This window comes from Dendrobium catenatum, unplaced genomic scaffold (genome assembly GCF_001605985.2).
Source record: "Dendrobium catenatum unplaced genomic scaffold, ASM160598v2 fragScaff_scaffold_124, whole genome shotgun sequence".
Classification (NCBI taxonomy): Eukaryota; Viridiplantae; Streptophyta; class Magnoliopsida; order Asparagales; family Orchidaceae; genus Dendrobium; species Dendrobium catenatum.
This window is the reverse complement of record NW_021318586.1, coordinates 494978-519074: the sequence shown is the minus strand read 5'-3', so window position 1 is coordinate 519074 and position 24097 is coordinate 494978. Positions and strand designations below refer to the sequence as shown.

Here is a 24097-nt window from a genome sequence, read left to right as displayed (position 1 = left end):
ACGCTGTCAAATAACTTCTTAGTTCACCCAAAAAGGAAATCTACAATAGTAATTACATCCTCTCCCATACCACTAATTATAAAAGAAGATAAAATAGAAGGGAAAGCAATACAAGAAAATGAAGAGTGGGAGTCCATAATCTCAAAGAAGGCACTAATGATGCTAAAGCAGTTGGAAGGAGTTTCTGGTGTTAAATAGAGGTCTTCAATTGAACTAGTGCTTGAATTGTATGAAAAATTAAGTTCAAGTGCATTCACTTCCAAGTTATTGATTATAAAACATTTTAGTATTGCCGATGCATCCCAACATAAAGAGTGATTCTCTATGAGCATGCCCAAGAGACCAAGTATGCCCAAAGGATCAAATCATAAGAAGTTTGTAATTCAAAAGATCATCAATAACCTGGAGGGATATCATCAGCCAATGAGATGGCCTTTCATACTCATAGACTTGATGTCATACCTTTGCATATGCAAAATAAAAGATGAAGAAGATGGAGAATCGTTAGGGGTATCCAAATGGGTCGACAGGTTGGATTCGAGTTTGATTTGAAATTGATCAGACTCGAATCCGATGAATTCAAACCCAACACATTTAATAAATGGATCAAAAATCAAATCCAAACTTAACCCACTGGGAACTCAAATCCGACCCTATAAGTCATTTTAATTAAAAAAATATTCTTATTAGCTTATTAATAATAAATTTTATGTTAATTGATAAAAAATAAAATATAATATCAATAAATAAAAGGAATTAACAAAAAATATTAAACGGGTCAATTTCAGTTCAAACTCAGGTTGGTGGGTCTACCCGAACCTAACCTGTTTAATAAACGGGTCAGAATGCATGACCCAAACTCGACTCGTTTATTAAACCTAAACTTAAAATTTTCAGATTGTGTTTAGGTCGGGTTTATGATTCGGATAATTTTTTGACACCCCTAAGAATCACTCCATGTGGAAACATGCTAAGTCATTTCAGTGGTATCAAATTATCAAAAAAACTCTTCTTAAAGCTCACAATATAAGTCAGGTGGCAATGACTCCAACAAAAATTACCCTAAGAATGTGAATCTAGATCAGAATAAAAAAGGGCCTCATAGATGGAGCATATGGGGTTGAATAGTGACTCTGAACTCTTAGTTGAATCCTCTTAAATAATGAATGTTGCTTTTGAAGAAATCACTTCATTGGATGAATTTGAATTGGATGAAGTGGTTCAAGTATAATCGAGAAGCTGTAAGGTATTGCTACTTTCATAAAATAAGAGATTATCCAGTAAAGATATGGGAAAATATATAGTCATTAATAAAGAAATTATTTCCAAGGATCCCATGGAGAAATTTACTTCAAATAAAAGGGTGGAACATAATATCCTGTCACATCTAAAAAAAATGCAAGACAACTCAATATATATGAAGCTCGTGTTAAAAGACATCTGAAAAACTTTGATTCAAAGTCATAAAAATTTAGAGAGATGTGAAGCATATTTCGTTGAGAGGCTTGACTGAAGTTTTGCAAGCTCAAACTAAACTAGTTATTACATTCTGCCAAGCAGATCTTATGTTGGGGATTATAGATCATAATCATCCTCTATACCTCACAACAAAAAGTGATGATGTCATGATAAAGTTGAACCTGATCGATCTCGGCTCTGATAAATCTCATGAGGCTAGGTGCATTAAGATCACTATCCCTCATTGTTCAACATCTCGGACCAGATAAACTCATAGTGCATATCTTTAATGGAAATGGGAAAAAAATTATGTGGCCATTCATTCTCCCTCTGAAGTTTAACAGATTTTATATGAAATCCAAATTTCATTTAGTTGATGCAAACACCTCATTCAAAGTGCTATTGGATTGACTGTGGCTTCAAGAATATGGCCTTGTTCCATCAACTATGCACTAATACATGAAGTATTTAAGATATGAGAAAGAGTTTAGAGTCTCAAGTGATGTACAATCTTTTTTAGTTCATATAGTAAAAGTATATGAAGATGTAAAATACTTTATTCCAAAAGTGCTAAAACCAACAAAACCTCCTGAATCCAAAACATCAACATTCAAGTATGCAAAACAACTAGAGAAGAAGAGGACAAAAAGCAAGTAGGAATAAAGAGGTTAATACGAACTCCTAAAACAACTAATACTTTAGTCAAACCAAACGAAGCTATGCCTCATTTGGGAAGTAACATAGAAGATGATGATATTTCTGCTAAATCCAAAGAGACTTGCAAGCCTTTGATTAAAGAGAAGATGAAAGAAAAATTTTCATATTTCAATAATGACTATGAATTTGATTACACAAATAGGGTACGGTGTATCTTCTCAAAGAGAAAGAGTAATTTGTCAATTTTAGACGATATATTTATGGTTATTCCTCTTCATAATATTTTAGAGAGATTATACCTTGTGAGGCTCATAGCACCAAAGAGCTTAAAATCAAGGTTGTGAAAATCGGACCGGATAATGATCCGGGAGATGGAGAGGTTCACGGTTCGACTGGTTGAATTAGGGCCGAACTGGATGATGTAATAAATAATAATATTATAAAAATTTAATAAAATAAAAATCATATATGAGCATTAAATAATATTCTAAAATATATTTTTAAAATTTTAATTAAAACAAAAATAAAATATTTTTATAAACCGGCCTCTTCTGTCCAACCTAGACTGGTTCAACGGTTGAACCGTCGGTTCAATCCGGTTTGATCCGGTTCGATGCAGAGCCGGTTCTGAAGCTCGATTGGACCAATCAACAAATCGGTTCACGGTTGAACCGTCCGGTCCAGTCCCGTTTTCAAAACAGTGCTTAAAACAATTTATGCATCTCCTCTACGTAGAAACAGTGGACTATGGAGCTTATTTATAAATTCGAAGACCATCAAGAAGAGAATTTTGATTAGCTTGTCAAATTCACTAAATAAGGAGAGATATTTTCTACAAAGTTGTCTATGTATTATCCCGAGGGAATTCAAAAGCTGATGTGAAAACTTGGAGTTCATACTGGGATCACTAGACAATGAACTCATTTCCTTCAAAGAAAATGGTGTTTGGCGCGCATCACTAAGAATTGATGGTCATACTACAAAAAAGACTTGGATTTATCATAACTGAATATCCTTAAAAGAATGTTTGCTACACGATAATTGGGATATAAACCCCAACTTGAAATGAAAATGAAGATGAAGATAAAAAAAATCTTTATGAATTTAGTCTCTCAATTGATCAAGATATGGAAGCCAAACCCACATTAGAAGAACTTGACGATAGTGGGTAGGCTGTTATAATGGATGAACTGAAAGAAATTAACTTGGGAACTAAAGAAAATTCTTGCCCAACTTTCAATAGTATTCTTCTCTTTGAGGATAAGGTCAAATAAATGAAAGCCTTGCCCCGTTGGACATATGATGAAATGATGGGCTTATCTCCTAATGTAGCTATTCATAAACTAACTATCAAATTAGATATAATATCTATTAAGCAAGCTCTAAGGTTGATGGGACTGCAAAATTGAAGAATTTTTTATAATATAAATAAAAAGTTTATCGAATTAGGTTTTATTTGAGAAGAAAAATATGCTGACTAGATCGCTAATATTGTTCCTGTGAAGACAAAGAAAAATGATCCACATATGCATTGACTTTTGAAATCTTAATAAGACGTATTCAAAAGATGAATTTTTGCTTTCAATATCAGAACTGTTAGTTGACAATAATTCTAACTATGATATATTCTCATTTAAGAATGAATAATTTGATATGTCAAATCAATGGCTCATGGAGATGAAAAGCATACATGTTTTAGAATGACTATCAGTACATTTTCTTACCTAGTCATGCCCTTCGGTTTGTAGAATGTTGGGATTATACTTATTGGAGGGGCTATGACACATATCATCAATGAGTTGATTCACCAAAAGGTTGAATTCTATGCAAATGATCTCATCGTTAGAAGTATGGAGTGAAAAGATCATCTTGATAACTTGATACTCGTATTTGAGAGGATAAAAAATTTGACTCAAAATGAACTATCTTGAATTTTCTTTTGAGGTTTCATTGGAAAAGTTTCTTGGCTACATTGTATGTCATCAAAGAATTTAGATTGATCTTAACAAAATAAAGGCAGTCCTTTAAATGCCATCGCTAAAAAGTCTTCATCAGCTTTACTTTTTTTTCAAGTATTAGTCGCATTCATTCAACATTTCATATTAAATCTATCAGGTGAATATCAATTATTTGCAATGCTGATGAAGAAGGATAATCATTTCAAATATGATGATGAATGCTAAGAAGCTTTTGATAGTATTAAGAAATTATTGAGTCCAATTATTCTTACAATACCAATTTCAGGAAATCTCTTATTTTGTATATAAAAATATTAGAAGTCCCTTGTAACATTAATATCACAAAATAATGAAGAAGATAAAGAATATGCTCTCTGTTACATTACTTGAAGACTAATCAAAGTATAAATGCATTATTATCCAATTGAGAAGTATTATTTGGCATTGTTGTTGTCTAGAAAATCCACCTTTATATGTTTTCTCATTAAGTCACTCGGGTATCAAAGATTGATCTGTTGATGTTCTTAATGATAAGACCAACGTTAATAGAACGTCTTGCTAGATGGGCAATCCTTTTACTGCAATTCGATATCATATGTGTGCCTAAAAAATAGTGAATGGTCAAATTCTAGAGTAATGGGAAAATTTTTTTTTTTTTTTTTTTTTTTTTTTTTTTTTTTTGTACATTTAATTCCTGGCGATTCATTGTTCAATGATGATCTACCCGATGAACATATTATGCTAATTCAAGAGAGAAATTTATAAATTTGGGAGATGTATTTTGACGAAGCATTATCAATTAAGGCTTCGTTTGATTCGATTTATGCTTACATAAAAAAGAGTTTTAGAAAAGGAGGTTGAGAAAAAGCCGTTCAATAAAATGGAGTTTTAATAATGAGATATGTTTGACTAATATTTTTAAAAGTGCTTATTAATACTTGAAAGTAATTTTAAATTGTTTGTTTAGGAGTTCTGCTTTTGAGATTTTATTATAAAAGACATAATTCGCTTCCGAAATTCCGTTTTGTGACCGAAAAAGCAGATACGAAAAGAATTTTGTAACCGCCGAAAAAATGATGTTTATTAAAAAGGAATTATTGTTAAGCTTTGATTCCAAACAGTAAATACTAATTGATTTCGGCGTATTCAAACGGAAACGGAGAAAAAAAGCCTAATCAAACGAGGCCTAAAACTACCCAATCTCCAAATCTTTGATGGTCCGAGCTGGTATCGATCTCATATTTTGTAGCACTTAATGGAGGTATAATGAGATATTTATTTAGTTTAAATGAGCCCTAAACTAAGAAGTTGAATATATGGCTTTATTGGCGCATCTTGAAATCGCAATTTTATTAGAAATTCAGATGCTCCAAAATTTTTAGTAATTCTCAGCTCGTTATAAATTAGTTGTTGGGTGTTTATAACATCAATAAGTTTGGGCTAGCCTACTATCACAGATGATTTCTCAAAGCTCTTAAAGCAAATTTGGAATGTCACACTAACACAGGTTTCTCAAGCTTAAAATAGTAAAGCAAGTTCCTTAGCCAAATGGGCAAAAAAAATGACAAGCATGAACAACTAGCCTGTGTTGATTGGAATCCACACTTATTGAGTGCTAGGAATAGCGATTCTACAATCCCTACTGGTAGAAGAGTTGTCAAATTCAGGCCAATAGGATGCAATTCTTGTTGATCATCAACCTTTGTGACTAGTTATTTCTAAAAACATATATAATAAACCTCAGTTTATTAAGAGAAAACATAAGGCTAGCAGATTCTCATAATCATGGTTAGAGACCCCAAAAAATGAAGAAAGAGATGATTAGAGACAACCTTTTGTTGATTAGTTTAAAGAAAATAAGCTTCTCATGAACAAATAGTTAGCTGTACAAAATAGAAAAAAAGATGTAGTATGCATTTGTTAATAGTATTCTATATATAGATTCTTTGATTAAATGTGGTTATGATGCTTAGGTATTTATGAGTTTGATATGGTTGTTCTATGGAGGAGGTGATATGAGCTATTGGAGTATAAGACTAGAAGGTGATTGGGTGGTGCAGGATATTGCAGGTTGTATTTGGATTACAGTACAAAAGCTATCTAATGACCTAGTAAGATGCATTTAAGATCGAATTATCTACAGGAAGTAGATTCAGAATATTAAGAGCAACATAAGAGTAATTAAGGGGTACCGCCCACCCATCATCTTTTAATATAACATCAATAATAGCATTAAGGGGAAAAATCCCCTACATATGCAATAACTCAGGCACATCCTCAAGCCTTTTACCGCCGATAAAATAATCCCAATACATAGATATTGGAAATGTAGGACAAACATTAAAGTTGAACATCTCTCTACCAATAACCGCATGATTACACAGTGACTTCCAAAAAGGTGTGGCTTTTGAAGGGGGAGGTTTCCATGGAGAAATGCACTTAGACAAAAGCCAATTAGACAGGAAATTATTGTTGTTATAAATCCTGACAATAAGAGCACAATAATAGTTGAAATGAAGCGCTTGTAAAGAAGGGAGGTCAAGGGCCCCATGATGTTTGGGTTTGCAATTATTTTTTCAAGAAATCATATGGAATTTTCTAATGGAAGTGTCACCAAAGTAGAGGAATTTAACACGAAGTTTATAAATTTGCTTCATAATAGATTTTGGTAAAAACGAGTCTCTAATCCAGTAAGCAATAGTATTCCAAATAGTAAAACGAATGTACTATAACCTCCCAGCAAAAGAAAGAGATTTTGCTTTCCATCCAGATAATTTGTAGCATATAACTTCCATCAAACCCGAGAAATCTGCAACTTTTAGATTGTAGGGAGATATAGGAATACCCAGATAATTAATGCACTTAGAGGGAATGGGGATTTTAAGAGTGACACAAATGGCATCAACCTTGAGGCAATTAGGTGGAAGGATGATAGAGCTCTTGCTATAATTAATGTAAAGGCCAATGGCAGCATAAAAAAATATCCAAAAACTGAATCAGAATTTTGTAGTTATCAACATCAGTCTTGCCGAAGATGAGAAGATCATCTACATATAAAAGATGATATTTATATATTCACTTGAACTGCTTTCCCCTGTACTGTTTCCGTATGGAGAAGGTTTTGTTCCCATATCTGCAGTTTCCTATCATGAAGCTTTCTCGAAATACCTTTTATCTTTGAGAAGTACTACACTCTCTAAGAAGCATATGAAAAAACTCTATGCTACAAGCTCTTGATGAAATGCATCAATAAAAACTCTTCACTAATTGATAGAGATATTACAATGAAGTTAAAAAAAATTCCTGAATACAAATAAAAACTTTAATATTTACAATAAATGATAGAAATGTGTTCCAACAATTAGAAGCAGGAAACAAGAATCATATTAATTAAATAAATAATAGAAATATACCGCACCACAAAATATTGTATAATTGTAGAATGGAATGTATTCTTCAAAACATAGGCATTTAATATTACAGAGCCTCTATTTTCAAACCAACTAGAGGATAACTGATTCACTTCGATGTATCGACCTGAAGAATATAAATAGAGCAACTTCCTAGATCAAATTTCAACCAATGTCGACGGGAATTTGTGAATAGAAATAACAACAAATGCTAGTAATAAAATACAGAAGGCCTCACAAAGATTTAAATCTATAACATTATAACATTGCAATTCATTCTTGATCATTAATGCTAATTAGATCCATATGAAACTGTTTTTTGCATATTTTTACTATTTGCTAGCTACATATTTAGAGTTCTCCAAGCAATTTCTTTCGTTCATCTTTAAAAGAAATTTGGGAAGATAAGAATAATTGTGAACAATCTTTCCCACCGATGAGCACATCCTTTGTTGTACGAAATAAATGTTCAAACCCAAATTGAATCCCGGCTTTACGCAATGATTGCTTAAAGGATTATAACCTACTTGTAATCTCTAGTCCATCCTTATCCCTATCAGTTGCGCGTGGAAGAGACGAATCAACCACCCAACCGGATATTTCAAATATCTTGATAGTAGATTATAGATTTATTTGCAATTGTATTCTTACAAAATTAATTCCAAAGGCACAAACAATAAATAACTACTGTTTTTCTCAACGGCTGATGAAAATTAATTTCAGAAAAAATAGATTCAGGAAAACAGAAACAAAAACACAACAGAATTACGTGGTTCTAGTTCTTGCAAACATTACATTCACGGGACAACCTCGATCATCTTTTTTATTCAAAGATATGTGGAAATTGGATGCAAGAATTTTATATTAGAAAGAACTCTCTAAGCGACTAAACAGCCAACACAAGGCTTGCTACAAGGAAAAATACCAAAAACAGATTTCTGCTAAAGAGCCTTCCCGAACAAAGATCTCATGCAGATCTTTTGAATAAAAAACTAATAACTGTAACAAAATGCTTTCAACCCACTATCATCAATTCTTTAATAAAAAAGAATAAATGTAAAATAAGAAATAATAGCAGATATAACCGGATATGCCAGAGAAAAGAGAAACCCCCCAAACCAAAAACAATGCTTTCAATGCAACAATTCAAGATCTAATCAGATCTTTAAAACATGAGAAGCATGGAACTAAAAATAGAAATAATAAAATGCATAGAATCGGGTGAACAAGAGATGTAGCCCCAAACCGAGAGCAGCACAACAGGTATCAAAATCAAATCCTCCTAATCTACAAGAAGAAGAAAATACACATGCACTTCCAGCATACAGCTATAATGCAAAGGAACAAGATCTTACGGCACAAACTGGCTTCCAACTGACAATTACAACCTATTGTCTTTCGCAGAGATCAAGAACGATCTAGAGGAAACAAGAAGGGTTCACCTTCTTTACATTCACAAAAATCCCAATATTTCACCTCCGCACAACTTATCTCTTCCACAAGAAGCCCAAAACAACTGTTAACAAAGATCTAATCCTTTCCTGCTCTCACACCAGACTCACACATCCGAACGAAAGGGCTTGCGACACAAAACAGGCGACCAAACCGACAATCCCTTACAATTGTTTTACTCATAGAAGAATAAATAGCAAGAGAGACAAGAGAGATTCATCCTCTTCAACACACACACATAGAAATCTTTAGATTTCTAAATCCTCTCTTCCTCCTCACACAGAAAGCCAAGCCGAACTCAAAACCCCAAACCTTTCTTCCGCAGCTCCCGCTCTCAAAAACTTGAAACAGAAAAAACCTCAATCCCGAAAATGACTGTTTCAGATTTTCCACCCTTGAACCCGCTGCCAACCATCCATTATATAGGAAAAGACAAAACAGCCCCTCTTGCAAGACAAAAACAAAATAGGAAAAGACAAAACAAAAAATAGTTAATTATGTGACCAACCCATCTAAGGCGACTCTCTCTAATCTTGTTTTCCACTAGAGCTACGCCAACCTTTTCACATATATGCTCATTTCATAAGAGTAAAGCCACTCATCCACCAGAGCATCATCATCTCTGCAACACTTAACTTGATATTATACTCACTTTTAATGGCCAACATTCTGCACCACATTGCAGGTCTAACCACCATCTTATATGATTTTCCCTTAAATATGAGGGGGGGCTTTTCTATCACACAACAAGCCCGATGCATTCCTCCACTTCAACCATCCAATTTAAATTCTGCTAATAATATCCCCATCTATTTCATCATCACTCTGAACAATAGACCCAAGATATCGAAAGCGTGACTCTTCTTAATCACTTGATCACCCAAAGTCACAATCCTCTCACAGGATCTATTACTACTAAAATTACACTCCATATATTCAATTTTAGATCTACTCAAACAAAAGCATTTAGACTCTAAAGTTGACCACCATAATTTAAGTTTATCTTCAACTCTCTCTAGTCTTATCAACAAGAAAAAAATCATTAACAAAAAGCATACACCAGGGTAAAACCTCTTGCACATGTTTAGTGAGAACATCCATAAGTAAAACAAAAAGATATGGGCTTGAGGCTAATCCTTGATGTAATCCAACTGAAATAGGGAAATACTTGGTCAAACCACCATGTGTCTGAACCCAAGTAACAGCTCCTACATACAAATCCTTAATGACTTGAATATAAGTACTATTAACCCCTTTCTTTTCTTGAACTCTCCATAGCACTTCTCTTGTCACTCTATCATATATTTTCTCTAAATCAATGAATATAACATCTAGATCCTCCTTATTCTCTGTATACTTCTCCATCAAACCTCTCAATAAATGTATAGCTTCCGTAGTAGACCTACCCGACATGAATCCAAAATGATTTTGAGAAACATTAGTAACACGCTGCAACCTATGCTTCATAACTCTCTCTCATAGTTTTAAAGTATGACACATTAACTTAATTCCTCTATAATTCACACAATTTTGTGCATCACCTTTATTCTTACACACTCATTCTTCACTCATCTTGCATCATTTTAGTCTTCAAAATAATATTAAAAAGTTTAGTAAGCCAATAAATTCCTTCATCTACCATGCATTTACACAAATCTATTAGAATACCATCAGGTCCAACAGCTTTTTCACGCTTCATTTTCTTTAGAACCTCTCCAACTATGATTTTACTAAAACGCCGATAAAAATAAAAATCTTTATTTTCACTTAGGGTGCTAAGGTCAGTAAAGTCAAACGCATTCTCATATTCTTCATTGAAAAGTTTAGAGAAATATCTAATCCACCTTTGTTGAATATCCTTTTCTAATAAAAGCAATTTTTTATATTCATCCTTAATACACTTAACTTGAACTAAATCCCTACTACTATTATCTCTTTATTTGACTAACTTATACATATATTTTTTGTCCTCCTTAATATCTAATCTATAATATAAATCATTAAAAGCTAAAATTTTGCATCGCACATTACATTTTTAAACCAATTACGACACTCCTTATATTTTTTTCAATTATCAGAATTTTTACATCTAAACTATTTTTTATAACAAATCTTCTTATTTTTTATCTTTTCTTGCACATTTTGATTCCACCACCAACTATTTTTACTATTAGGAGATTTTTTCTTTGATACTTCAAGCACATCCTTTGCAACATTCTTAATATCATTAGTTATTTTTTCCCACATAACATTAACTTCCTCATGCACTTTATTTTTTATTTTCTACCCTTCATCTTAAGGTTCAAAACTAATAAGCGATATTGGACACATAAATTTTCAGTTGGAATAACTTTAAAATCTTTGCAATCTAAATGATTTATTTTTCTTTTAAGAAAATAATCAATTTAAGTTTTAATATATTAATTCTTATAAGTGATGAGAAGTTTATCTCTTTTTTAAATGAAATATTAGCAATTACAAAATCATAAGCTAAAGAAGAATCCAATATGGTCTTAGCATCTTCATTAGTCACTCCAAACCCGCAGCCACCATGAATGTTTTTAAAAGCATCACATATCTACTAACATGTCCATTTAAATCTCCTCTAATAAAATTTTTTTCTTCAAGAGATATCTTTTATATTAATTCTTCTTAGTTTTCTCAGCTCAAGCTTTAAACACGAACAAGGCCAAAATCATTATTAAATCTTATAAGGATCTTAAACATTATTTCTCTTTTTACAAATTCCACAAAACTTATAGCATCATCTAGCATATCTTCTTGTAGATGAGGATAATATCCTTCACTTTTGAGTACTTTTGTTTGATAGTATCCTAAACTTCTTTTGTATTAGAAAGGAATATATATGGCCTATTAATTTCAAACATCATGCCATTCCCCAACCATGTTATGATAATAAAATTCAATTCATCCCAAAGTACAAAGTTCAGGTCTTTCAAATTCAGAGGACTCATAAGTTAATGGTTTATTTGCTTTCCTTTCATATGGGTCTTCATAAGATAGTTTCTCCTATTTAAATAATATGAAGTCTGCAGCTCTTGAGTTCTCCCTTCATCTGAATTTCACCATACATGATAGTTAACTCATTAGAAAGGAAGTAAAAGAAACCAAAACATAATAAAAAAAAAGGAAGAATCCTGATAAAAATAAAGAAGAACAAAGCATGAAGAAAGAAAACCTTAACTTCACTTTATTACCATATAAAAAAAGAAAAAAAAAAGTAAAAAAAAGGATTACTTTGAAGTCTATTACATAATTATGTACAAAACATGTAAGTATATATAGACTTTTCAAAAAGTCTTATAATGATAATAAATCAACCTTATTTATATAAAAAAAACCCAAGAGGGGTTAGCAGCTAAAAGTTGAAGAAGAGGCATATAGATTGTAATCTAAGGGCATAAGATAATCAATCCAATGATTACAACCTTAATCCATATGCTCAAAGATCCCCATCAAAATTGGTTGACTTTTGGGTCACAATCATTTAAAGTTACTCAATAAATTCATGATGTTGATTCCAAATTGAGTTATTGAAATTTGTAGATCCATAGACTTGTTTATGTATTTGTGAACAATCTCATGCGCAAAATCAATGCACTTGCCTAGGTTTTTTTTCCATGAAAAATATCAGGTTAATGGTAAGAAATTAATGAATTATTAAGGCTTAATGCTAAGTTTAGCTTCTTTTTTTTGAAAGTTAGTGATCGTGCAGGATAGGCAAAGTAAATGGAAAGATAAGGGGTAATTAGAGTTTGGATACAATAACAATTAGAAAGTTGCCTCTACTACCAAATAACATGAAAAGATTAATCTAATGCCATTTTAATGACAGACCCATGTTAATGATCACCTTGCTCGATTTTCTCTTCCTTCTCTTGATTTGGCTTTGAAATTATTTGAATTCACCTTAGATGTAATCCCTTCATTAAAAGAAGGCCATATATATGTTAAGAGAGAGGATTATAAAGAAAGAATACTGGAGGAAAGAGAATACTATGATGGTGGGACTCACTACTAGGTTTACAAACAAAATAACTTCATGAACCTTGATTCCTCACAGCCAGAGGAACAGAGAGAGAGAGGAAACTTATAGGAAGTGCTTGTGGGAAACGCTTAACCGTTGCCTAAAATTGAATTTCAACAAAGCAGCCAAGAAAATAATAAGAGAAAACAGAGAATAATGCAAACAACCCCTTTTTTATTGAAGTAGCTATGAAATAAAGAAAAGATACAATTGGATCTTCAAATCCGGCTCTCTCAAATTCCTAGCCACCAGCTAGCGCCCACTCAACCTAAAAACAACCTGAATTCAGCAAAAAACATATCCCCACTGAACCCTAGCATAAAGAAACTACTTAAAGCATACAAAACATATTCAAATGCCAAAACAGTCCCCCAACCCCTCCCCCTCCCCCCTCTTCCTTTTTCCTCCTAGCCGGCCCCTTCCAATTTGAATTCCCCTAGGTCCCACCCCAAGGTGTGTGGAACTCCTCCAGATGGACACCTGGTTTCTACTCCCATAACTCCTGGCCGGTCCAAGAGGGACCGGTCTATCAGAAACCATGAAAAAGAGTGAATGATTTGCAAGATAGGTGAGAGAAATTATAGGAGATAGGGAGAAGATATGAAAGAGTGTTGACTGTAGCCTCCAACCACCTAGCTTCAACAACCCACTAACCCATGTTCACCCCACAACACAACTCCCACTGGCCTATCTCAAAACCAAAGGCAACCCCCCATTCACACGCTCGGGTTCTCAACGGAGGGAAAAAAAAAGGAAAGAACGCACACCAAAACAAAAGATGGAGGCTATTCGAAACTTACAAGCACATACGACTTCCTCTTCCGACGTCGACCACACTCCTAGCCGCGACTCCCGCACGCAAGAGCTGAAGCCCGCCAACCTCCAAACCTTCATCTTGCTCGAGCCGTTGCCGCGCGTGACTCCGAACCAACCTCCTACTCCGGATAGAACCCTTCGTCAGCCAAACTCCTCCAACTACCGACCCTGGACCGTCAAATCCATCACAGCCCTAGCCAAAGCAGCTCAACCTCCATTCACATGCATAAACACGACCTTCCTTCTCCAAGCCCGACCTCTAGCCGCCTGCTCCCGCCGGCCCGACTCCCGCCATCATGCCCTAGACGGCCGAACTCCTCCGCCTCTGACCCATGCCCGATCGACTCTCTCCCTCTATCTATTTATATATATAATGAAATTAAAAAAAAAAAGGTGAAGGGTTTTTCAAACATGTATCGCAACAAGGATCGTCGAATGCCTATTTCGGTGCCAAACAACGTTCTCGGTCGTTGAATCCTATCCGGCTGGGCATATTGGAAAGGGTGGGTACGTGCCCTCCCCAACCTCCCTTCGCGGGGAGGGGACGCCGGAAGGCTGCCAAAATTTTGAAAAAATAAAAATGACCACACCAACCAGAACCAAAGACAATTAAAATCCACTTAAAGAAAATGAAAATCAAAATTTAAGAAAAGAGGAAAATTTTAACCCATTAAACAATGAAGGTACAATATCGCTCCAAATCATCATATTTTCATTTGCTTAGGTTAGATTTAAAATCCTCAAAATTTCTTGTTTGATGGTCACTACTTTTTAGTAGCAAAGTTAAAGATAGCTTCAAGAAAAAGAAAAAGAAGATGCAAAACAAGATATCATGGAATTGATACTTAAAAGGGGCTGAATTGGCTATATGATAACACTAGGCCTTCAGGTTATACAACTCTACATCAAAGATTTTACATCCATAAGAATAAGTAGTTTCATTCTTCATGAGACTTTTAACATCCACTTAATGTCAGAAAAAAGAAATTGTTGACCCTGAAATTACTTATGTCGTTCTTCTTTCAGAAATTGTTGCCATGATTGCTTCAATCCTCTTCTTAAAGCAACTCTATGTTGGATTACCAAATTCACCTATTGAAAGTAAGTGTCAAAGGAACTCAAGCTGTGTTAAGGAAAAGGTCGATTTGGTCCATATATTGTTCGGTGAAGACAAACAATGAATATAATGTGAACGAGAAGAGGAACTTGCAATGAAAGCTCATTTGTAGACAATCTTGATATGAAAAGTGAAGAGATTTTCATAGACTTAGTTCACAAGGGAAGGCAACAATGAGGCTAGTAGTGTGAGAAGGCTTAATCATATATATACTCTTCTTTGTATTAGATTTACTTCTATGAGCCAAAGGACTAATTATTCAAAATATACATTCACATTTAATTATATGATATCTATGTATGGATATGTTCAAAGAATAAGTGAAATGGAAAAGTAGTATGTTGAGTTTTAGTATATGGGCATTGACCTTGATCTGACTACATTCAATATGCATAGCAGTTTATCTCCTACGATATAGTTGTCACTAATGAGCATCTTGACATGAATATTATGCAAGAACAATGCTACTTATACAAGAGTAATGAGCAAATGTGAAAAATGCATAGAGTGAATGCAATATGAATATAAAACATATTATATAAGTGTAATTGAAATGCAAATACACTGACACATAACCCGCATGTGCTCCGATTGTCACGTATGATTCCTACATCCAACGGTCCGAGAATGCTACGCAGGTCAAATATTCAAGTTTAATCCTCCTTCTTGGAAGGATTGGAGTCGACCTAACTTGAATCATAAGATTCCTACTAAACTGCTACATAATACAAATATTTTTCAAATGACAATCACATTACCCAGATGATGGTCATGTTGACAAGAAATCTCAATCGGATGAGTCAAATCTTAAAATTAACAAAATAATGAATTCTTAAAATAAAATCTATCACCTAAAAACTTAAAACTCATCCACCTCCCGCAATCATTTGTCGAGAATGATAAATTTGAAATTAACTTAAGCTCACATAGAGCGAATGTTATGTCGGGTGTATCACTAAGATTGATTCTCAAATTATCTCTTGCCAGCATGGACGTGGCACGTGCCCTCTAATCATGTGATTTTGCCGCAAAATGACACCATTATATTACAATCATGGCCAAAGCCCATATGTTCCTTAACGATGCCAAACTCTTAAGTAATAAATCATAGGGTATATTCGATAAGCATAAAGCCCTCTATTAGCTAAGGTGGATTCAAAGCTATCCCCCTAAACAAACACCACCCCAGGTCTACAAGGTATTTTTGGACGAAGCAACCAATGGTTTCCGATAAGGTGGCTTATGTCAGGTTGGGTCGACCAACTTTTCTGACTAAGTAGACCAGGGGACCATGAAGGCCCGAGCCGACAAAATCATGGGATCTTGATCGGGCTCGTCTTCATTCCTCCATCACAAGTTTTAAGTAAATGGATTTTAATATCAAAGTCAAACCATAAAGTTGTTGCTAATATATGGATACTCAGTGCCTATCTTATGACTAGCCTTAATCGAAAGTTCACTCTCTTTATCGAGAGGGGTAATTAACTATAGGGGCTGGTACCTATAGGAAACCAAAACTCAAAATATAAAGTCCTCACAAAATGAGGGTGAAATCTCAGGGTAATGTTTAATTCAAAACCCAATCTACATTCTGAAAATTCACCCGTAACCTAAACTCGTCAAAACTCTCCACCTTCACAAACAAGAAAAGAGAGTGGAGAGAGGCCTGGGCGTGGCGCAAATTTTTTGAATAAGAAGGAATATTAATTAAAATGCAATTCAACCATGGATATCATTTGCAAGATTTACAATAGGTAGTGAAAATAAAATCATCAAACTTCTTGATAACTCTTAAAAATCAAATAATTTAATTTAAAATAAAAATAATCCTAAAATTAAAAAAAAAAAACTAAAAAACAAGATTGAAAATTTTGCTAGAAATAATCAAAATTGTATAATAATCAAGAATAACCTCAATATATGTCTAGTATTGCATCACGCAAACTAAAAATCATGTCCCAACTCAATGTAATTCAAATCTTCACAATCTACTTTATAAAATGAGGGAGGACGAGGAATCTCAAAAGGAGAAAGAGAAATGAGAACCAAACTTCACCCCATCCATGATAGAGCAATACCAAAGTTTTCTTAATGGGAAAGCTACCAGTTGACAAATTGAGAATAGCAAGAAACATATAAGAAAAGAACGTAAAAATTAACAGCTGTAGTAAGATAAAACAAAAATTTGTCTTCCCAACAATATCTAAAATAATGATTAAGAACATTGGAAAAGGAAAAAGAATTGCATTATCATGTTGTCATATAAAAATGTATCTAAAGTGCAACCCAGTTATTCAAATCAACAAACATTTTGTAAAATTTACAAGACACAAATTTTATCTTTAAAAAACAGTGAATTTCTGTTGTCTTAAAATAAAAAAAATTGTCTTGTACTTTTTATATATATAATTTTTAAATATTACACAATACCTTATAGTATTGAATAAATGTTTTCCAGTCCAAATGTATTTTTACATTAGGAAATTTAGATGGAAATTTTTGGATTGAAAAGGGGAAAGGACACGTACAAGAAGGAGAAACTACAAATAGTCTTCTCCAGAATGTACATCATTCTTTACATTATCACCTACTAAGCTTCCTGGTGATTGCGGCGGCTGCTGCTGCTGCAAGCTGTGCATCACATGGTGCTGTAAACCATTAATCCCGGCATCACCCCCTCCAGCACCAGAGCTTGCAGTGGGGCTAAGAAACTGGCAGACCAGGCGGACAACGATGCCGAGCATCTGCATCTGAACCTGGCATGCTTCCGCATGCATCTGCATCACCTGCTTTTCGTGCTCCATCTGCATCTCCAGCATCTTCTCCCTCCACTCCATCTCCTCCTCTTCTCTCCTCTCCTCCCTCCGTCTCCAAAGCTGCCTACGCTCCTCTTCTTCAGATGGAACCATCGCTGTCAATGCCTCTATTTCCCTCCGACGCTGATACCGTCCCTCCCTGTCGCAGCCATCCCTCTCTCTCCGACTTTCCTCTCTCCCCACAAGCACCTCCCCAAGTTCCGCCACCATCTTACCTAAGTTTTCAACTCTACCATCGTCGGAGGCAGCTGAGGCGTAAGCTGATGCAGGAGAGGATGAGAAAGGTGAGGGATGGGGGTCTATGTCGCCGAAGACGGCCTTGTAGCGGAGGAAGTTGGGCCAGAGGTGAAGGGCGTGATCCCAATCAGGACCTTCGGCAGCGGAGGAGGGAGAAGGGAGCTTCAGCTTGACGCCGATGTACTGATGGCGCATGTTCTGTATCTTGATAGACACGTCCCGCCATGACCAGCGGAAGGGGAAAGCGGTGGCGTCGCGTAGATGGTGAAGTGAGTTGACGCGGTCGGCTATGGGCTGGAATTTCTTCTCCCGTGTCCGCAGCTGCAAAATTCCACCGCAGGAGGAGACAAGCTCCGAGTAGGCGCTTATTAGGGTTTCCTCCTCTGCCTCCGTCCATTTCTTTCGCTTCATCTTGACGGCTACCACGGTCACGGTGCCCCACGACGGTAGGAGAAATAATTCAGTGCGGAGTCGGACGCTAATCTGTCTCCGGACATTTAAGTGTTTTTTTTTTTTTTTTTTTGAACAAAGATTTTTTTTTTTAATGTACAACGCATTTTGTAAAAAATTGAAGTATATAGTACATAATCATATAAATCGGTTATATTTATGCTCCGAATTTAACTCTGCCTTTGAGTTCGGCATAAAATAATTTATCTCATGAAAAAGAGTCATGGGAAGGAATTAATATGTGCGGAGTTTAAACGTATAGGATCTTTTAGATTATTGGATGCACTGCGTACATTCTGTTTACGCTATATGTATGCACTGTTTGCATTCTGCTTACACTGCATATTTATAGATACACAGCAAATCCTCACAATTAATTATTAACTGCTTAGTGTATTTACAAATACACAATATATACGCAGTAAATATGCAGAGCATAGACAAAGCTTACGCATATGATACACAGTAATCCGAAAGATTCTCTATGCACGAACTCCGCACAGAATAATTTCCCCGTGGGAAGAAAGGTCAAATCAGAGCTGAATGGCAGATGTTGATTTGTGATTTACATGGTATAATGCAAAAATTTTCTTAATCAAATATTTTTAAAAATTATATTAGAAAGTAATAAAAAAAAATAACCTCAAATGAAATTTTATAGGATATTTACATACATATCACTTTATATTATGATACTTATATATCTAATACTTAAAATTTTAATATTTTATGATTAATTTTTTTATTACTTATCAAGTTAAAAGAAAGCTAAAAAACTTTCTTAACCCTACTCTACATGCATATTAAGAGATCTTAAACTTCATTGGAAAATGGAAAGTAAAAAAAAAATGATTTTGAAAGTGTTCATTAGAGAGCAAACAAATATGACATTATGAGCAATTGTTGAATCATTAATATAGGAGTCAGCGTTGGCTGCATTGGTAATATACTTGAGTTAACCTTTCGCTAGGTAATCAATAGTGTGATCCAATGGTATAGTTCATTATGCTCACTAGAGAAGCCATAAAGGGGATCAACAATAGTTGAAACTTATTAAGGTCATAATTTATTTTATCAAAGCTTTCGCGACATAAAAAATATTGTGATGTTCTAAACATGCATCTTATCCTCAAATGTATTAGGTTTAGAGGGCTACAAGAGAAGACATAGCAGAAAAAAAAATTGAAATAATATGTGATATGACATGTATAAACTAACACAAACATGCGAGCTAAGCTTAAAGATGCATATGTGGCCCTCTACTTTCAAAGTGGCTTAGGGAAGCCTGATCGAGTACCTTGGTAAAATTTGTGGGGCAAGGGCCTTGGTTTACTCTTCAAGAGTGAGTATTTGGGGCAAGTCTATAAACGATAGTACTTCAGGGTAAGCATCAAGTCTTATAGATGTCTGTTAATTTATGTTAGGGACAAACATAATCAGCATAGTCATGATCATGGGCTCTATAGATGTGTAATTCTTATAGCTTGGACTAGAACGTCCATAGAAGGCAAATGGCCTTAGTCAAGGAAAACTGCTGAGAGGTTTGAATCCTCCCGATTGATTTAGAGTTAATTGAAATTTAATTATATTTTTATTTTTTTTATTTATTATGAATTTAAGAAAAATCAGTGCCAAAATATAGGGGCTAATTTTAGGGTTAGTTAATTAAGTGCATTAATGACTTCCAATTAATATGAAATTAAACCATATGGTTTATCATGTCACTATGTGTGCTAGGTTTAAGTTTCAACACTACTGGATGTGAAAGAAATTTTATAAAAATTTTCTAAGCTATCTAGATCAAACCCTAAGTTTAATTCCCTAGGTGTCTCTACTATTCTAATGGGTTTGCAATTAATTGTATCTAACCCATACTATAAAATAAATAAATCACACAAATTTGGTGGTCTAATTCTTTATGGAATGATCACGATGAATTTTCAAACATTTAGGTCAAAATCTGACCTATATATTTAAAAATTTAGGATAGATAAGTGGGGACTTCAAATAGACAAAAGAAACTATGGTATGTTAGGAACATGCCATAATTTAACTCAGCTAAATTTAGGCCCAAAACAACCAATAACTAAAGAGTAATTAATTAAAAATAATGAAAATTCTAATTAAAAGTATTCTCTAATTACTAAACAAACCATTTTAGTTTTTAATTTTAAATTAAACAGCTCTGCTCCCCGATTCCATAGAGTACTTAATTGCAAAAAATAGATCAAAAATGGATTTATAGTGAATTTTTTTAAAAAAATTATTATTTAAGTTTATTTAATAAATATATTTAATACAATGAAGCTAGCGCGCAATCATTGAGGCGGCGGTATGAGAAGTGTTGTACGCGCACCAACCACTTATCCACATTGGATTCATTAGGGGCTATCAGATTTACGCTGTTTGGAACGAACAACCTTGATTCAATCGGATGAAGATCAAAGCAAATTTTGCATGAATATTGACCGATTGGATGATTCGTTCGATGCAAGTTGAGTAGTTTGCATGAGACAAATAGTTCGTGCAATCCATCTGATGCAATTTGAGCAGTTCACATGAGATAAACAATCTGGATCGAGCAGGACTCATTCAATAGGCAAATTTTGGGTATTTGGAAGAAGTTCTCAAACATCTTATATAATAAACCAAATGAGATGAGATTTTAAACAGAGCTCTCCCATGATTAAATGAAGACTCGGGATATGCTTTTATAGTTAAAAAATCTTTTTATAAAAAGTTATTTAAATACTTAGATTCTAAGCTAGGGTTTGGATTTTACCTGGATACAGTTGATCTCAAGGGTTGTTTAATGGCTCTTTTTTGTTCCTTGAAGTCCTAGAGCAACTTTATTGAAGGGGTCTAGGTTAGAGAGGCAACATGTATAGAATTTGGATGATTTGAACAGAAGTAGCCCTTGGATTGCTAGAAATTGCCCACGAATGATGTGCAAATGAAGGGGATGTTACTTGGGAATTATATAGAATGTTGCGTGGAGCTCAAACAAAAAAATCTCAAGGGTTGGTAGGTTGTGGGTGTGGAGTTTTACTAGAATGAGTGTTTTTAAGTCTTTTATTCAATTATAACTCTAGAGTTGTTAACAATGGCTAGGATCACTCAAAGGTGACCCTTAGATGTTTGCCACATGTCTTAGTCGCATGTAGTCAGGGAGGCAGGAGTTTGCTAAGAGAGGGAGTGGGTGAATTGGAAAGGCCTTTCTTTCTTCTTATGCGCATGGGATCATTTAGGCTAAATCAAAGCTTAAGCATATATTAAAAAGTATTAAGGGAGTTTCTATAATCATTTTGAATAGGTTATATGAGGTAGAGTGGAGGGATTTTTATAAATTTGGCCAAGTTTGATCAATTTTGACATTTTCATAAATTTTTAAAATTTCGATCTTATTGACTAGTCAAAATGTATCAAGCTAGATAGGATGGATCATGGAGGGTCTTTAAAGGTCAATTGCATGGGGTGTGATGGGTTTGGCTCAATGAATATGAAGTTTGCATTTAAGAAGTTTTGTAGGAGGTTTGACCAATTTAGGTGACCTGACCAAGTTAACTCGAAGCTTGCGGATCCGTAATAACAACTTGAGATAAAATAGAACTAATAGTCGGAGACAAAGGAGGTAAATTCCAGTAATTATGAGAAATCCAGCCCCCTAACTTTCTATTAAGAGAATCTGAAACCAAATTAACATTATTCAAAATAGCAATCTCATGAACAAACCTCCCAAGCACCAAGGATCCCAACTTAAAGAGATGGAACTATCAGAGAAAATATTAAATTGAAACTCGCTTTTAATATCTCTTACAACCGAAAAGATATTCTTCCAAAACATGGAAACTGATTGCTACCATGGCTTCCAAAAAGAGAAATACTTATACTTTGCCAAAACAGCCAAAGGACCACTATCATTAATGATTCTTTAAATAAGAGAACAAATATGTTCAAAACTGAGAGCTTCAGGTTCCAAAATACTTAGCCCCCCAACTTCTCTAGGCTTACAACCATTACTCAAAGCAATTATATGATCTTCCTACTAATAGGATCATTATGAAAAAGGAAAATATAGCATAATTTTCTAATAAACTTAAAACAAAATTTAGGCATAGCAATCCCACTAATTCAATAAGAAATAACATTAGAAATAGAAAGTTCAAGAATTGTATCCTTCCAGCAAATGAAAGTAATTTATCTTTCCAACTAGCCAACATAATAATAATCCTACTAAATAAAGGCTGAAAAATTAGAAGCTTTGAGTTTCTTACCAGAGAAGGGTAAACCCAAGTATTTTAAAGGATATTGAGTGATTCCAATGCCAAGAATGTAACTAATAGTAGCTTCTAAATGACAATCTTTAGAAATAATAAGAGAGCTTTTATCAGCATTAATAAATAAATCAGAGGCAGCCGAAAAATAAGCCAAGATATCATTAAGCTTTCTAACATTCTCCGATGAAGCTTTCCTAAAAATGAGAATATCATTCGCATAGATAAGATGAGAAATAAGATTATCACCAACCTTAATCCCCTCAAAGCCATTATTATGTGAATAATCATCCAAAATATATGATAGAACATCCATAACTATACAAAAGAGATAAGGAGAAAGCGGGCAACATTGCCGAATACCCGAAGACGAATTAAAAAAACCCATGCATAGAAGCATTGAGAATAATATAAAAATAAATATCCTCTATGCACCCTTTAATCAAAGAGATGAAAATATGAGGGAACCTTTTTGAATCATCCTATATACTAAAAAATATCTAGAAACCGTATCAAAAGCCTTATAAATATCAATTTTAGCACAAAAAAGCTTATTCATAGAAGATTGATTAAAATATCTAAGAAGTTTAACAACAAGAATGATATTATCCATTGACATCCTATTCTTAATAAAATCAAATTGGCTTTTATGAATAATAAAAGTCATAACACTCTCCAACATATTAGTCAGAATTTTAGCCACAATTTTATAAAAATATATTGCATAAAGAGATAGACCTAAAATCTCAGACATTAGTAGAAATATTCTTTTTACGAATAAGTGATATCAAAAGTTGTAACAGCTCTCGACATAAACCAAGAATTGAAATAATAAAGAACAACTTTACACAAGGTAGGACCAACAATCTCCCAAGTAGTCTTAAAAAATTCAAAAGTATAACCATCAGGTCCCAGGGCAGAAATTTTAGGGCTATTTAAAACAACCTTTTTAATTTCTTCTATCGAAACCAGGAGAATCAAAACAGCTTTCAAACAGTCCAGAATAATATTAACAACAAGAATATTGAAAGAAGTAGAGTTAATCGGAATAGGAGAATTAAATATAGTTTTATAATGACTCGCAAAAGTATTAGCAATATCAATAACATCCATAACAATCTCTTGAGAATAAGAAATATAATGAATCTTATTGTAATTCTGCTTGCATATAATTTTAGAATGAAAAAAATCCTAAATCATCTCCTCCACAAGAAATCTATTGTTGTTTAGCCTGCTGAGAAACCTAAGAAGATCAAAGAAAAAGATGATTTTTAATAAGAGAATTAAAATTAATAAAAACTAAATTAAAATTAAGATGATCATTTTTTGCTTCTTCTTAAGATTCTCAATAGAAGAAAAAAGATGTTTACATGAAGCCCAATCTTATCCATGGTATCTCCAATC

The 24097-nt window shown here is 34.0% G+C and overlaps 1 protein-coding gene across 1 annotated transcript; it reads right to left on the bottom strand.

The window, feature by feature from the left end:
• Nucleotides 1–17291: 17291 nt before the first annotated feature.
• LOC110098606 lies at nt 17292–18483 on the bottom strand. The gene has a single exon (XM_020825485.2). It carries the CDS (start codon nt 18378–18380, stop codon nt 17457–17459), a length of 924 nt encoding a protein of 307 aa, XP_020681144.1. The 5' UTR covers nt 18381–18483; the 3' UTR covers nt 17292–17456.
• Nucleotides 18484–24097: the final 5614 nt, after the last annotated feature.